The sequence below is a fragment of the Lactuca virosa genome, chromosome 9, assembly GCF_052849685.1.
Source record: "Lactuca virosa cultivar CGN04683 chromosome 9, Lactuca_virosa_CGN04683_v6, whole genome shotgun sequence".
NCBI lineage: Eukaryota > Viridiplantae > Streptophyta > Magnoliopsida > Asterales > Asteraceae > Lactuca > Lactuca virosa.
Window position 1 is genome coordinate 116870564 of NC_136434.1, and position 15792 is coordinate 116886355.

The following is a 15792-nucleotide window of genomic DNA, read 5'->3' on the forward strand; positions in this document are numbered from 1 at the left end:
GTTAAAAAGAAGATATGCAGAAATGGTCCTTATGGTTTGGTAAAAAGACTCAATTGTAGAAATTGTCCCTGAGGGTAAAATAATCATTTTAAAAAGGTTAACAGTCAAACTGTTAAAGTTAACGACATAGTGACCAAATCCGCACAAGGTATCCAAAATTGGACCACTGGTGCACCACCAAACCTTTTTGGACCAAAACCGCATAATTTTGACAACCACATGGACTATTTTTGCAATTTTGTCACGGAAAGATCTATAGCACAGGCATTGTAGCAAAAGGTCATAGTTTTTGTCATTGTATTTAACAAGAGTTCAAATGTGCAATTCAATTAATAGCATCAATTCATAAACATCATCAAGTTGTTAATTTATTTCCAATAAAAGTTAGACAAAATACAACAGGATCAAATACATGAAAACAATTGATACAACATATGAAAACACTTCACACTACACAATGTGCACATTATCAAGCATCATGGTGGAAGGATGCATATAAATAACTTTCAAATTAATAATATAAACTAAATATGGACATAGAAACATGTTACCAATTACAATCCTCTATTCACTTCCAATAATCTTCTTCTTCAATGCTTCAATATCATCAGCTAGTTCTTTTCTAGTTGACTGTAGACAAAGGCCCAATTTTTAGAAAAGAAATCAAATTAAAGAAATTACACTTATACCCATGTCAAATATAAATATTCACCTTAAAGAGAAGATAACGATAGATAAACCATCCAGTGTATCCAAATCCTACAAGTTCCAAGAACTTTGGGATCTGCTTGCACAATTTAGTTGATATATTTATAAAACTAAAACATATTATTAAAGATTTACATGAGTTAAAGTTTATATATTTTGATTTAGATAAAGCTTAGTTTATAACTTTATATATGACTTACCACAGGAACCTCATTGATGGCATTAAGAACTGTGGAAGATAACCAAACACCAACAACTGCCCCTCCTCCATAGACAAGAGCAATGGGTTTGTTTTCAAGTGCATTCCACTGTTAAAAGATGCAAAATGTAATAAAGTTCAAGAGCATGAATCATACTATAACTCTTTACATTAAATGAAGAAACAAGAATTTCAGAAGGAGCATTCAGATTCATAAGGTTGGGATTTAATGAAGAGTAAATAGTGGCTCACCTTTTCCTTTAATCCCGAGAATACCTCCCCAATTTCTGAAGTTTCAGATGTATCTTCTGAAGATGCCTTGATGCGATATGATAATGATCTCTTGGATGCTGTTTCAAAGAGATTTTGATGTATATCAGGCATACAAGTGATCATTCGTCATTATGTCATACCCTGGTCTCCATTAATCCCAATCGTCTGATTGAGAGAAGCCATTTAACATCAGCTATTGGGCCTAACTCACTCAAGTCTAATCACTAATTTACTATGATCATGTATGCTCTATTGGTCCATTTTGTAAACATGTATGATGAAATCCTTAATATAAACGAGACCTGTGTGAAATCTCCAACGAAGGGGGTAATAATTTAGATTATTCAGAATGATGAAGGCGCGTCAACATGTTTAGGGCACCAAAACATCCAATCAAAGCAATTTCGACAAATTGAAACACATAAAAACTCCTCGTGGATCTGATCATATCGGTTGTAATTTTGTTTGAAGTAAAAGAGGAAAAAATACGTTGTTGTATTGTACCTGAGGTTTGGAGCTTAGAGGAATGTGTCAACGGCGAAGAAGCTGAACGAGGTAGAAGATGAAGATGAGGCAAAGAAGAACGGAGACTAAACGGCGCCATCGATGATCGAGGTGCAAGCATAGCTTGCGCCATTGAAGAAGAAGCCCCTACTGCTGACATGTCTCGCCGGGCGGTTGGTGATCGGAGTTGACCTGCCTGTAGAATCGGAGAATCAGCCAACTTTCTAACAGAGCGGAAGAAAATGAAAATGTGCTTCACGCAATTGCAGCTTCCCTTATTTTTGTTATTTAATAAGGGATAATGAGTTAAAAGGGTAATATATTTTTGGATTTGTGCATATTTTGTCACTGAGTTTTTTTTTCGTCCACATTTATCCTTCATCTTGTTAAATTATATACATTCAGTCCTATGACCGGCTATTCCAGGTTACCCGGTAAAAATGACTTAATAGGGTAATATATTTCTCACTTTGTACCCATTTAGTCCTTTTTTTTTGCAAAATAAGTCATTTTTTTTGTATTCATTCAGTACTTATGAATGATTTTTTAGTTTTTTCTCACGAAATCTTACGTGGGACATTCATTAATGAGGTGTATGGGGCTTTTGATGTTTATATTCATCGCGATCTCGACTACTTGGTTGCTTAGGTCATGTGTTCTGAACGTCATAACTTCTTCATATGATCTCGGATTTTAACAATCTTTATATCCATGCGTTCGTATTTTAGTCTACTACAACTTTCATTTAGATTACTCCCATTAAAAAAATATTATATTTTTACTTACGATTTTTATATCCATACGCGGTGGCGGAGTTAGTATGGTCCCGGTGTTGCACCGACAACACCTGTTTTTTCTGTTCGCAGTGGAAAAAATTTCTCTTTTTTTTTACGTTTATACCTATTTCCATGTATCGGCAACAACTACTATGTATTACTGCGTCTTCCCCTGTTCATACGTTTTTTATGAATGCATGTATGTATGTTTTTTGTATAAAATCGTTAGTAAAAATATATTACATTTTAACGGGAGTAATCTTAAAGAAAGTTGTAGTAGACTCAAAAAATGAACACGTGGATAAAGATCCTTAAAATCTGATATCGTATGAAGAAGTTACGATGTTCAAAATACAAGAGCTAAGCCAAACCACAAGACTTACGCAACCAAGCAGTCGAGATCGCATTGGACATAAGCATCAACAACCCCAAGCACCTCATCAATGATTGTCTCACGTAAGATGTCGTGAAAAAAACCTAAAGAAATCATTCATAAGTACTGAATGAGTACAAAAAAAGGACTTATTTTGAAAAAAAAATGTTAAAGACTAAATATGTACAAAAATATTAAGGACTAAATGTGTACAAAATGAAAAATATATTACCCTATCAAGTCATTTTTCCCGGCTAACCTGGAGTAACAGGTCATAAGGACTGAATGTGTACAGTTTAACAAGTTTAAGGGGTAAATGTGGACGAAAAAAAACCTCAGTGACCAAATGTGTACAAATCAAATAATATGTTACCCTTTTAAATCATTATCCCTTTAATCAAGAAGCGAGCAATTATTAAACGTTTTTATTTTATTTAATAGTTCTATCTTATTCAAAACACATATAATAATAATAATAATATAATCCGTTAAAACATCAAAGAAGAACTTACCATCCAAAATACATGTAAAAGTTGTTAGATAGACTTATTAAAAAAAAAAAAAAAAAAAAAAAAAAAAAAAAAAAACAAAACACGAGAGGACAAACGATATTGCTTTCAAATATGCTTCGTAACCTTCGTTTACATCAAATCCATCAAATCCAACCTAAATAACCAAAATATCTTATACTATACTATGTTATAATCCGTGAAAACCACGGTAGCTTGTTTAAAATTATTATATAAATAAATTGATAAAAAATATAATAAATGTCAAAAAAATTCAGTGTTTTATTGATTGTAAATAATTCAGATTTCTGAATAAATTTGTTACGTAAAATAAACATAATATTTTACTATAAATTTCAAAAATGTTATTATGAATAAGATTTTGTATTTTCAGAATTTGAATTGAAGTTGATTTATTACAAAAAAAAAAAAAAAAAAAGAGAGAGAAAATGGTAAAATTCATAGAAAATTGCCACGTGTCAAAAGGGAATGCTAGAAAATGGACATGTGACATTTTTAGGTTTTATTTATTAGATAGGTAGAGTTAGATTTTACTTGTTTAATGGTAAAACAATGTAAACTTAAGCTAGGAAATTTTTGACTGTAAAAAATAGTCAATTCGATATAATTAGACCGTATGGAAGTTTTTTTTATAGCTTATATTTGTTTTTTTATCGACTATTTAAAACAATTAGTGTATATACTATACTAGATGTAAAACCCGTGTATTACATGAGTTTAGAAAAAAAAATTAATATAAAATTATAAGCATTACCTATTTTTTAAAATAATAAGTTTATATAAGTACAAAGAATATAATAAATAAAGTAAGTAATTTAATATATAATGTAAGATATTTAAAAGATTGTATAGCATTTATTATGAAATTTAATAGAATTGTCTACTTTACATATATAAATCTCACTAAAATATGAATTTTAAATTTAAGAAAATGAAAAATACAAGAAAATGACAAGTGGAAAAAAAATAATTCAAACACTTTTAGAAAATGACATGTTGCAAAATCAATGAGAACATGACATTTGGCAAAATTGATTTTCATTTATTAGGTTAAGATTTGTTTATTTTATTAATCACTTATGCAGTGGCAGACGCAAAACATTATAGTAGTGGTGACACATAAACTTTTTTTCCAAACAAATTTAAAATAATAGCGACAATCATATTTCAAGTCGTTGCACCTAATAGGAAAAAAAATTACATTAACAACCGAAATTGGAGTGGTGGCCCGAGACCCCCGGGCACCACATAAGTCTGCCCCTATACTTAGGAACTATTTGACAGTTGTTGATCGAGTCAGTCTGAATCAAGGTCTGACTGTGTCCGAAGCTCTGACTATATCTGCTTCTGACTAAACCATTTTGTTTGATTATACATCTGACTGGCTGTGCTGACAACCGAAATGACAATTTTATCTTTCTTAATTGTTTTGTGCCGAATAAAATGTATATATTTGATAAAATATTTGAATAAAAATGATGAATAGTTATATAAATATACAAAATATCATACAAAATCCAAATTAAAATAAACAATTATAAAGTCTAAAAACAACAATGATTGCAAAGATGAAAGAACGGATACAATTTCCCAACTACTTCAAAAAACAGTACCAACAGCCAATAGCGGACATTAGTGGAACCCGGGGGGTACCGGGCCACTACTCCGATTCTGACACCTAGTGTAATTTTTTCTTATTAAAATATTAAATGCAACGTCTTGAAATACGAGTGAACTACTAATTTAAATTTATTTGGATTTTTTTGGATGCCACCAATTAGGCCTGACAATCGTGTCGTGTTCGGGTTGTGTAACATCCCGAGTTCAGAAGTGCAAGTTCAGGGTTCTTAGTGTGAATAAGGAAGGTCGATTCGGCGAGTCGATGGATAGACTCGGCGGGTCGAGTCGCGATTCTGGTCATGTGTTAAGTGACCAACTCGGCGAGTCGGAAGTGGACTCGGCGAGTTGGTACTGAAGGGAGAAAACCCTAATTCCAGGAGTTGTGCCCTATATAAAGCACATTATAGCCACCCTCAGCCTCTTTACTGCCCATTTGAGTTCCAGAAACCCTAATTAGTGTGTGTGAGCCTCCATTGTTAAAGGTTGAGCTTGGAAGAAGAAATTAAGAGGAGAAAGCTAGAAGATCAAGAGGCTAGCATCGGGAGATCATTGTAGATCCGGAATCTACTCCTTCTTGGGCACATTTCTGAGGTAACAAGTTGTTACCTTGAGTTTTCTCCTTCTAGATCCATTCTTTGTTGTTGTTTTGGGAATTTTAGCTTGCTTGGAATCCATTTCAGGTTTAGAGGTTAGATCTGAAGTTGCAACTTCAGATCTAGGTTGTATTGGAGCCATGAGGGCAGAAAGCATCGGCCATGGGGCTTGATTGAGAGTGCCTTTGTCCCAAAACCTTCTTGTAGCTTGGTTGGAACTTGTTGAGCCTTGCATGCACGTAAAGTTAGAAACTTTACCTGTGAATCTGGCCCTAGGAGTCCAGATCTATGTATTGGAAGCAATGAAATGGCCTGAAACCGTCTGAATGAAGATGTCACGTTTGGACTCGGCGAGTCACATGGGTGCACTCGACGAGTTGTATGAATATGTGCATGGACTCGACGAGTTGGAAGAACAACTCGGCGAGTCTGTTGAAGATTGACTGGGACTCGGCGAGTCTATGCTTGGACTCGGCGAGTCTGGTCGTGGAACCCTAACCTTTTCTGGTTGAGCTGTGAATCGGTGAGTCGAGGGATGACTCGGTGAGTTGAGCAAGAAGGGACTCGGAACTTGTTGGACTCGGCGAGTCTTGGGGCGACTCGGCGAGTTGAGTCGTGGCATTGGAGTTTCTGAGCATAGGGACTCGACGAGTCAACGGGTTGACTCGGCGAGTAGGGTCAACCAGGAAGGTTGACTTTGACTGAGGACTTTGACTTGGACCAAGGGATTGACCAGTTTGACTTCCAAGGGTATTTTGGTAATTATTGGTATTTATGGAATTGGTTCTTTAGTAGTGTTCGGTGGTGGAGTTTGTGTCGGTGATCAGAGCAGCTGATCTTAACCTTTCAGTCGGCAATTGCAAGGTGAGTTATTCTCACTATACTGACAGGGTCTACGGCACCAAGGCCGACCCTTTATCGGATGGAAATCCGGGTATTGTTTGTTATGTTATTGCTTTGCTATGTTTGCATCCTGGTAGTTAGGATGGTATGCGTTAGAGACCTGGTTAAGGTCGGTATCCTGGTATATAGGATGATGATATGCTAGTGACCGGTTAGGTCGGTATCCTGGTTAGGATGTTGCTATGTTATGTGATATGTTGGATCGGTTTGATTAGTTCTGAGATTTTATATGATTATATGTTTATGTGCACATGGTTGTTGGACTGGGGTTGGGTTGAGGCGGGTCCTGCTTTGTGCTGTAGGCCAACATACCCAGGGCGGACCGGTTAGGCCGAAGGCCCGGCGAGCGGTCCGGATAGACTGAAGGCCCCAAGAAGGCGGACCAGACGTGCCGAGGCTCGGAGAGTGGACCAGACAGACTGAAGGCCCGGTGCGGGCGGACCAGTCATATTGTAGACTCAGAGAGTGGACCAGGTGGACTGAAGGCCCGATGCGGGTGGACCAGTCATACTGTAGACTCGGAGAGAGAGTGGACCGGGTGGACTGAAGGCCTGGTGCAGGCGGACCAGTCACACTGTAGACTCGATATGCATGGCTGTTTATGATATGATATGATATGTGTATGGTATTGTGGTTGGTATTTGGGGGTAACTCACTAAGCTTTCGGGCTTACAGTTTCAGTGTATTGTTTCAGGTACTTCAGGAGATCGTGGCAAGGCGAAGGCGTGATCGTACCGCTCCTCAGTTTTATGTTGATGTTCTGGGATACTCTGATAATAAATGAATTGAAAAACTTTTTGTAATAACTTAATGAATATGGGTTGTTTTTGAAAAGTTTAAATTGGTTGTAAATTTCTGGATGTTACAAGTTGGTATCAGAGCCTTGGTTTGAGTGAATTGGAGGAACATTCGTGTGAATCCAGTCTCAAATCAAGGAGAGTTTTTAAAAAGGTGAAATTGAAATGGATTTCAAAAATAAGTAGAGGAGGATGCGGAGGTACGATCAGCTAGAGCCAGTAAGTAGACCCCAAAATACCATACAAGTTACTTGATTATGTGATGTGTTAGAACAACATGCTAGTACTAGGCTAGGGATCTTCAGGAATTGCAGGATAGAATTGCCTGATTATATGATGCCTGCTAGCCTAGGGTTCCCTGCTATGTGAGGTAGTTAGCAGTTCCTCTAGAGGTGAGGAGTGAGTGTTGCCATGTATATGTTTATCGCTAGGGTGTTGTGGTGATACTTGATATAAATATGGGTAGGTGTGGAAGGTAGTATGGGCCCGTACTACTGAAAGCACAGGACCCATACGTGTATCAAGGAAGTCACAACCCCTAGGGTCGGGTTGGGAGTTGGTTCCCGGGTTATTGGGAAAGCATTTGATTTTTCCTTGTGGGGCATTTTCAGTATGGTGGTTACGAGGCATGCCGGGGGTGGATCCGGGTCAGGATCGGGATCAGGAGAGGGCGGTCAGGGTGGATCAGCGCCACCCGAGGTCATTGGTCAGATGAGTACGGATGAGTTGGATGCCAGGATTCGTGAGATCCTACATGTTGAGATTGTTGCTATGTTCAGGGCGGAGATGCCAGAGATGTTTGGGTCGATCAAGACCCCCATGGTTGAGTATTTTGATGAGCGCTATGCGGCTCTTGCAGAGACGGCTGTCGCGGCAGCTGCAGCGGCTGTAGCAGCGACAGGTGGAGGAGCCGGTCGAGGTTTTCAGTATCGGGACTTCAATAATACAAAGCCCCCCTACTTTTGATGGAGTTTAGGATCCGATCGTTGCTATGAGACGGTTGTCAGACGTGGAGGGCTGTTTCTTCACGTGTTCATGCCCTGCGGATCAGAGGGTGAGGTGTGCTTTGAACCTTTTGAGGCTCGGGGCGAAGGATTGGTGGAGGTTGACTACGGGATCTTATTCGGATGCGCAGCGGGCTGCGGTTTCATGGGATCAGTTCCGGGAGATGTTCAGTACCCGTTATGTTCCACGGGTTGAGAGGGAGAGATTGGCTCAGGAGTTCTTGGAACTGAAGCAGGATTCAGAGATGGTGACGGAGATCACCAGGATGTTCACTGAGAGGGCGATGTTTTGTCCTGAGTTTGCTTCGGAGCAGGCTCAGATGTCCCGATATCTGAGTATGCTCAAGAGGGATATCAGGCAGTTTGTGTCTACGTAGAGGTGCGAGACTTTGCTGGAGTTGCAGGAGGCCGCTCGGCGGCGTGAGTTGGAGATTGAGTTGCAGTTGCGAGAGCAGAGGCAGGCCCCGGTGCAGTCGCAGCTGGCGCTGAAACGGTCCAAGACCGTTGATTCCCGGTTGGGAGGTCAGGGTAGCCACACTTGTGAGAAGTGTGGGAAGGGTCATACCGGAGTTTGTAGGTCCGGTGGTGCGTGCCGCAAGTGTGGGAGAGAGGGGCATTATGCGAGGGATTGTCGACAGTCAGCCCCGGCTCAGGATATGAGGATTTGTTATAATTGTCATCAGGTTGGTCACTTGAGGGCCAACTGTCCACAGCTGGTTGCCAGACCGGTGCAAGCTCCATCACCGGCCACTTTGAGGATCACTGGCGGGGGTCAGGGTGGAGCGGAGCCTCCGAGGGCTCAGGGACGCCCTTATCAGCTTACAGCAGAGGAGGTCAGGGCAGAGCCAGATGCAGTTGCGAGTATGTTTTTGTTTCGTTGTTGTCTGGTTATCTTGTTATTTTGTGGTGTTGTATTTTATTCGCCGTTCTGCGTGTTTCATGGTTTGGTTGAAAGTGATAGTAGTCAAGAGTTGTAAGTGGTTAGCATCCAAGGGATTGATGGTCAGAATTTGGTTGTGTGGTCTTGTTGTCGGGTATAGCAATTGCGATTTGAGAAGTGTTCAGCGGAGAGTCGAACTCCCTTAGAGTTCGTGATGTGCGATGCCGGGAAGTGATTTTGTGGAGGTTGCTCGTTTCAGAGGAAATCATTTCAGGGATAAGAGTATGTTGAGTAGGGAAGATTGATTTATGCCGGTTGAGTCTCCGGTGGTTGGTAGTCAGTGCTCTAAGTGGGGGAGATTGGAAAATTCTCAGGAGGATCGACAGGCATTAGAGGTTGATTAGCTGTTTGGGCTTCAGCAGTGTTTCAGTCAGCCAAGAGTGTGGGCTGGTATGAGTAAGTGGCAGACAAATGGGGCGGGGTACAGACCAAGGTTTTCGGAAAAGGTGATTGGTTGTTGTGAGGCCTAGGATTAGGCTGGGATCTGAGTAGATGGAATGAAGTTAGAGTTCGGAACCCCTAGAGGGCTAGAACAGTATGTATGGGAGAGATTCCCAGGAAGGATAGTTCGGGATGATGTATGATAGTTTGAGCGGTCCGGATAGACTGAAGGCCGGTGGGCGTACCTGTCAGGCCGAAGGCTCGGAGAACGGTCCAGACAGGCTGAAGGTCCTGGAGGGCGGTCCAGACATGCTGAAGGTTCTGAGAGTGGTCCAGATTGGCTAAAGGCCTAGTAAGGCGGTCCAGTCATGCTGAAGACTCTGTATGTGTTGACAGATCTTTATGAGGAGATGGATTGAGCATGTTGCGATACAATAGCAAACAGTAGGTCTGGCCCCGGGTATTGACCATGTTGGTGAAAAGGTGGTGTATGGACTACGATAGTCCTTGTGATCAGATTCAGAGTATATGTGATGCATGGAATAGCGGTTACTCTACAAGGGATAGTGTAGAGTGGGGTGTGAGCACAGTGGCACTTGTTGTTATGGCAAAGGGTTCAAGTAGATTTCCTTGGATAAGGAAAGGGAAAGGTATGTAACTCCGGGAGGGAGTGTTGGTTCACGAAAGTGAAAGCAGTAGTGAGAATGGATGATTGAGAGTATTTCAATTATGGTTGTTGAGCACTGTGAATATGCCAGCGGTATGGAAGCACATCCGGATTGGGTGTCCGTTGAGGTCCCGGAAGGAATTCCGGTGGTATGGAACCAGAGGAGTCCGGAAGGGATGCAAGGGTAGGACCTTGGAATCCAGGTATGTGAGTGATCATGGGTTATGTATATAGTGGTAATTCATCCTGGGGATGTCTGGTGGTATCGTCAGTGTGTCGGGTTTTTCCAACCCGAGGATGTAGAGCAGGCTCAGCATATGTATGTGATTGCATGGGAGTTGCTCAGGAGCTGAAGGATGTGTCATCATGTTAGCACGAAAAGAAAAGAGTTGGATTCGGAAAGGAAACGGGATGAGTCCCAGAAGTGAATTCGATAAAGGTTATGCCAAGCGAGGAAAAGGATAGCAGTTGGTACCGGGTCAGGACCCGGTGGTTTAGGGTGATATCTAGCTTGTAAGAGACAAGTGATTATGTGATTTGGAAGGATGGAAGCATCATCGGGTGATCATTGGTTGATAAGTGTTGTTATCAGAGAAAGAAGTCGGTGGCCGGCTTGAAGCGGTTGTTGTGACTCTGTGAGAAAGAGTTGGACTTTATAAGGGTTTGATAGCAGTGTTGGAGGAACCTGGGTCGGTTGAGACCAGGAGCTGTATTGTGGGAGTATTGTCTGGGGTGTTGCTGCAGGCTTCGAGGACGAAGCCTAATTTAAGTGGGGGAGAATTGGAACACCCCGAGTTCAGAAGTGCAAGTTCAGGGTTCTTAGTGTGAATAAGGAAGGTCGACTCGGCGAGTCGATGGATAGACTCGGCGAGTCGAGTCGTGATTCTGGTCATGTGTTAAGTGACCAACTCGGCGAGTCGGAAGTGGACTCGGCGAGTTGGTACTGAAGGGAGAAAACCCTAATTCCGGGAGTTGTGCCCTATATAAAGCACATTATAGCCACCCTCAGCCTCTTTACTGCCCATTTGAGTTCCAGAAACCCTAATTAGTGTGTGTGAGCCTCCATTGTTAAAGGTTGAGCTTGGAAGAAGAAATTAAGAGGAGAAAGCTAGAAGATCAAGAGGCTAGCATCGGGAGATCATTGTAGATCCGGAATCTACTCCTTCTTGGGCACATTGCTGAGGTAACAAGTTGTTACCTTGAGTTTTCTCCTTCTAGATCCATTCCTGGTTGTTGTTTTTGGGAATTTTAGCTTGCTTGGAATCCATTTCGGGTTTAGAGGTTAGATCTGAAGTTGCAACTTCAGATCTAGGTTGTATTGGAGCCATGAGGGCAGAAAGCATCGGCCATGGGGCTTGATTGAGAGTGTCTTTGTCCCAAAACCTTCTTGTAGCTTGGTTGGAACTTGTTGAGCCTTGCATGCACGTAAAGTTAGAAACTTTACGTGTGAATCTGGCCCTAGGAGTCCAGATCTATGTATTGGAAGCAATGAAATGGCCTGAAACCGTCTGAATGAAGATGTCACGTTTGGACTCGGCGAGTCACATGGGTGCACTCGACGAGTTGTATGAATATGTGCATGGACTCGACGAGTTGGAAGAACAACTCGGCGAGTCTGTTGAAGATTGACTGGGACTCGGCGAGTCTATGCTTGGACTCGGCGAGTCTGGTCGTGGAACCCTAACCTTTTCTGGTTGAGCTATGAATCAGTGAGTCGAGGGATGACTCGGTGAGTTGAGCAAGAAGGGACTCGGAACTTGTTGGACTCGGCGAGTCTTGGGGCGACTCGGCGAGTTGAGTCGTGGCATTGTAGTTTCTGAGCATAGGGACTCGACGAGTCAACGGGTTGACTTGGCGAGTAGGGTCAACCAGGAAGGTTGACTTTGACTGAGGACTTTGACTTGGACCAAGGGATTGACCAGTTTGACTTCCAAGGGTATTTTGGTAATTATTGGTATTTATGAAATTGGTTCTTTGGTAGTGTTCGGTGGTGGAGTTCGTGTCGGTGATCGGAGCAGCTGATCTTAACCTTTCAGTCGGCAATTGCGAGGTGAGTTATTCTCACTATACTGACAGGGTCTACGGCACCAAGACCGGCCCTTTATCGGATGGAAATCCGGGTATTGTTTGTTATGTTATTGCTTTGCTATGTTTGCATCCTGGTAGTTAGGATGGTATGCGTTAGAGACCTGGTTAAGGTCGGTATCCTGGTATATAGGATGATGATATGCTAGTGACCGGTTAGGTCGGTATCCTGGTTAGGATGTTGCTATGTTATGTGATATGCTGGATCGGTTTGATTAGTTGTGAGATGTTATATGATTATATGTTTATGTGCACATGGTTGTTGGACTGGGGTTGGGTTGAGGCGGGTCCTGCTTTGTGCTGTAGGCCAACATACCCAGGGCGGACCGGTTAGGCCGAAGGCCCGGCGAGCGGTGTAGATCCAGAATCTACTTCAGCTTGGGCACATTTTAGAGGTAACAAGTTGTTACCTTGACTCTATTGCATTTATATCTATTCAAGAATGATATTTGGGGCCATTTTGGCATGTTAAGGATCTAATTCGGGTTAGGGGTCTAGATCTGAGGTTGCTACTTCAGATCTAGACTTGTCTTGGTCAAGAACCTCACAAAGTATCAGCCCTTGGCTTGTTGGTGAAGCATCATTGTCTTAAACCTTAGCCCTAGAGTGATTTGGGCTTATAACTCCTTGTTTCCACGTAAAGTTTGCAACTTTATGTGAAAGTCATGCCCTAGAAGAGTGGATCTACAGTTTGGAGCCCCTGCAAGACTCGAAAAGCCTGTGGATGTATAAAGGACTGAAGAGACTCGGCGAGTCTGTTCTTGGACTCGGCGAGTCTGTTGATAGGACTCAGAGATCGTTAAACTCGGTGAGTTGGACATGATAGGACTCAGAGATCAGTGAGTTGAGTGGTGACTCTGTGAGTTGGACATGATAGGACTCAGAGATCGTTAAACTCGACGAGTCATGGAGTGACTCGGCGAGTCGAGTTGTGATATAAGATTTTTCTGAAGTTGGGAACTCGGCGAGTCGACGGGTTGACTCGGCGAGTAGAGTCAATCAGGAAGGTTGACTTTGGCCAGGACTTTGACTTTGACCTGTTTGACCTTCAGGGGTGTTATGGTATTTTGGATATTTAATGTCATGATTCATTGATGGCATCAGGTGTTGAAGTTTGGAGCAGTTCTTCGGGTCAGTGTTTTCGTGTTTCGGTTCGGCAGTTGCAAGGTGAGTTATCCTCACTATACCCAAGGGTCTAAGGCACCAAGGCCGGCCCTTTGATTTGTTATTTGAGATAGTTGCTGCTGTGATATGATAGTTAACATCCTGGTAGATAGGATGGTTATATGTGGCTATGCTTAGTGACCTGTAGTCGGCCTGACTGTCTGTATGCTGGTAGGAGATTACCTGTTATGTGTGCACGTGTTGAACAGTAGTAGAGGGTATTCCATCCCGGTAGGATGATAGGGCCCTAGTATGTTGTCTTGTAGACTATTATATGATTATTTGATAGGTGCACATGTTTGCTAGTATGTGGGCATTGCAACCCGATGGTTGTGGTCCAGGAGTATTCCATCCCGGTAGGATGATTGGACTCATAGTAGGTGGGCATTCCAACCCGATGGTTGTGGGCCAGGAGTATTCCATCCCGGTAGGATGATTGGACTCATAGTAGGTGGGCATTCCAACCTGATGGTTGAGGGCATGGGGGTATTCCATCCCGAGGGATGATTGGACCCATAGTAGTTATTGTATGTATAGGTGTGTGGGCATTCCAACCCGATGGTTGTGGGCCAGGAGTATTCCATCTCGGTAGGATGATTGGACTCATAGTAGGTGGGCATTCCAACCCGATGGTTGAGGGCCTGGGGTATTCCAACCTGATGGTTGATTGGACCCATAATATGTTGTTCATGGTTGTATGTGTATGGTTATGTGTGTACGGGTATTTTGGGGGAACTCACTTAGCTTTCGAGCTTACGGTTTTCATTTTATTATTTCAGGTACATCAGGTGATCGTGGCAAGGCAAAGGCGTGATCGTACCGCTCCTCATATTTCATGATTTTGTGATTTGGTTCTGGGGATACTTTGATGTTTAAACTATTTTGAAAACAAGTTGTAATAACTTAATGGTTTTGAATGGGTTAAAATGTTTTAAATTAGCTTGAATTTTATGGGTGTTACAAGTTGGTATCAGAGCCTTGGTTTGAGTGAATTGGAGGAACATTCGTGTGAATCCAGTCTCAAATCAAGGAAAGATTTTCAAATGGTTTTCAAATGGTTTAAAAATAAGTAAAGGAGGATGCAGAGGGTACGATCAGCCAGAGCCAGTAAGTAGACCCCAAAATACCATACAGTTATTTGATATTGTGATATGTTAGAACAGCATGCTAGTACTAGGCTAGGGATCTTCAGGAATTGCATGATAGAATTGCCTGATTACATGATGCCTGCTAGCCTAGGGTTTCCTTTATGTGAAATTGACATCATTATTGTAGTTGTCTTATGTATGCATCACGGTTATACATAATTAAGATCTTATAGCCTGAGAATGTTTGATTTGGCCTTATGATCTGTTCTTGTCTGATTGGGAGCTTAGGGTAGGATTGGATATTCGAAAGTCTATGGGGTCTAGCGTTATGTATGACTAGCATACACTAGTGCTGCAGGGGTTGGTGGAAGTTTCATGGATAGGTGGGTTGTGTGAAGCCGGGAGGCCGGTTATGAGATATTTAGCATTCCTCTAGAAGTGAGGATTGAGCGCTCGCTATGTTTATGTATGTTGTTATGGCGTTGTGATTATACTTGAGATAAATATGGATAGGTGTGGAAGGTAGTATGGGCCTGTACTACTGAAAGCACAGGACCCATATGCGTAGCAAGGAAGTCACAACCCCTAGGGTTTAGAAGGGAATTGGTCCCCGGTTATCTAGGCGGATTGTCTGATATTTTTTTCCTCTTCTATTTTCAAGTATGGTGGTTACGAGGCGTGTTGTGACTGGATCCGGATCGGGATCAGGTCAGGGTGATCAGGGGGCCCCAGTGGCACCTGAGATTATCGGTCAGGAGGGGCCAATGTTGACAGAGGATCGGGTCAGGGAGATCATCCGCGAGGAGGTGGTCGAGATTGTCCGGGGTCAGATTCCATAGTTGTTTGGGACTATTAAGTTCGCTATGAGGGAGTACTTCGATGATCGTTATGCAGCTCTTACTGAGACGGCTGTCGCGGCAGCTACAGCGGCTGTAACCGCGGCAGGGGGAGGAGCCGGTCGGGGCTTCCAGTATCGAGACTTCGATAATACGAAGCCCCTACCTTCGATGGAGTTCAGGATCCGATTGTTGTGATGAGATGGTTGTCGGACGTGGAGGGATGTTTCTTCACGTGTTCGTGCCCTGCTGAGCAGAGGGTGAGGTGTGCTCTGAACCTTTTGAGGCTCGGGGTGAAGGATTGGTGGAGGTTGACTAGGAGATCATACTCTGATGCGCAGCGAGCTGCGG

The 15792-nt window shown here is 42.4% G+C and overlaps 1 protein-coding gene across 1 annotated transcript; it reads right to left on the reverse strand.

The window, feature by feature from the left end:
* Positions 1-342: 342 nt before the first annotated feature.
* LOC145135861 (protein CURVATURE THYLAKOID 1A, chloroplastic-like) lies at positions 343-1959 on the reverse strand. Its single transcript, XM_079070066.1, has 5 exons — positions 1685-1959; positions 1160-1257; positions 909-1016; positions 713-784; positions 343-630 (listed from the first exon to the last, which is right to left on the reverse strand). Exons 1-5 carry the CDS (start codon positions 1842-1844, stop codon positions 565-567), a joined length of 504 nt encoding a protein of 167 aa, XP_078926192.1. The 5' UTR covers positions 1845-1959; the 3' UTR covers positions 343-564.
* Between the last annotated feature and the right edge of the window lie 13833 nt (positions 1960-15792).

Bases quoted from the DNA above. Each gene is read 5' to 3' on its own strand.
- LOC145135861 (XM_079070066.1), bottom strand. From the start codon at position 1,844: ATGTCAGCAGTAGGGGCTTCTTCTTCAATGGCGCAAGCTATGCTTGCA. The intron at 1,017-1,159 runs GTGAGCCACTAT...ATCTTTTAACAG, and splicing joins TCTCGGGATTAAAGGAAAAG to TGGAATGCACTTGAAAACAA. The intron at 631-712 runs GTGAATATTTAT...CTTTGTCTACAG, and splicing joins ATCGTTATCTTCTCTTTAAG to TCAACTAGAAAAGAACTAGC.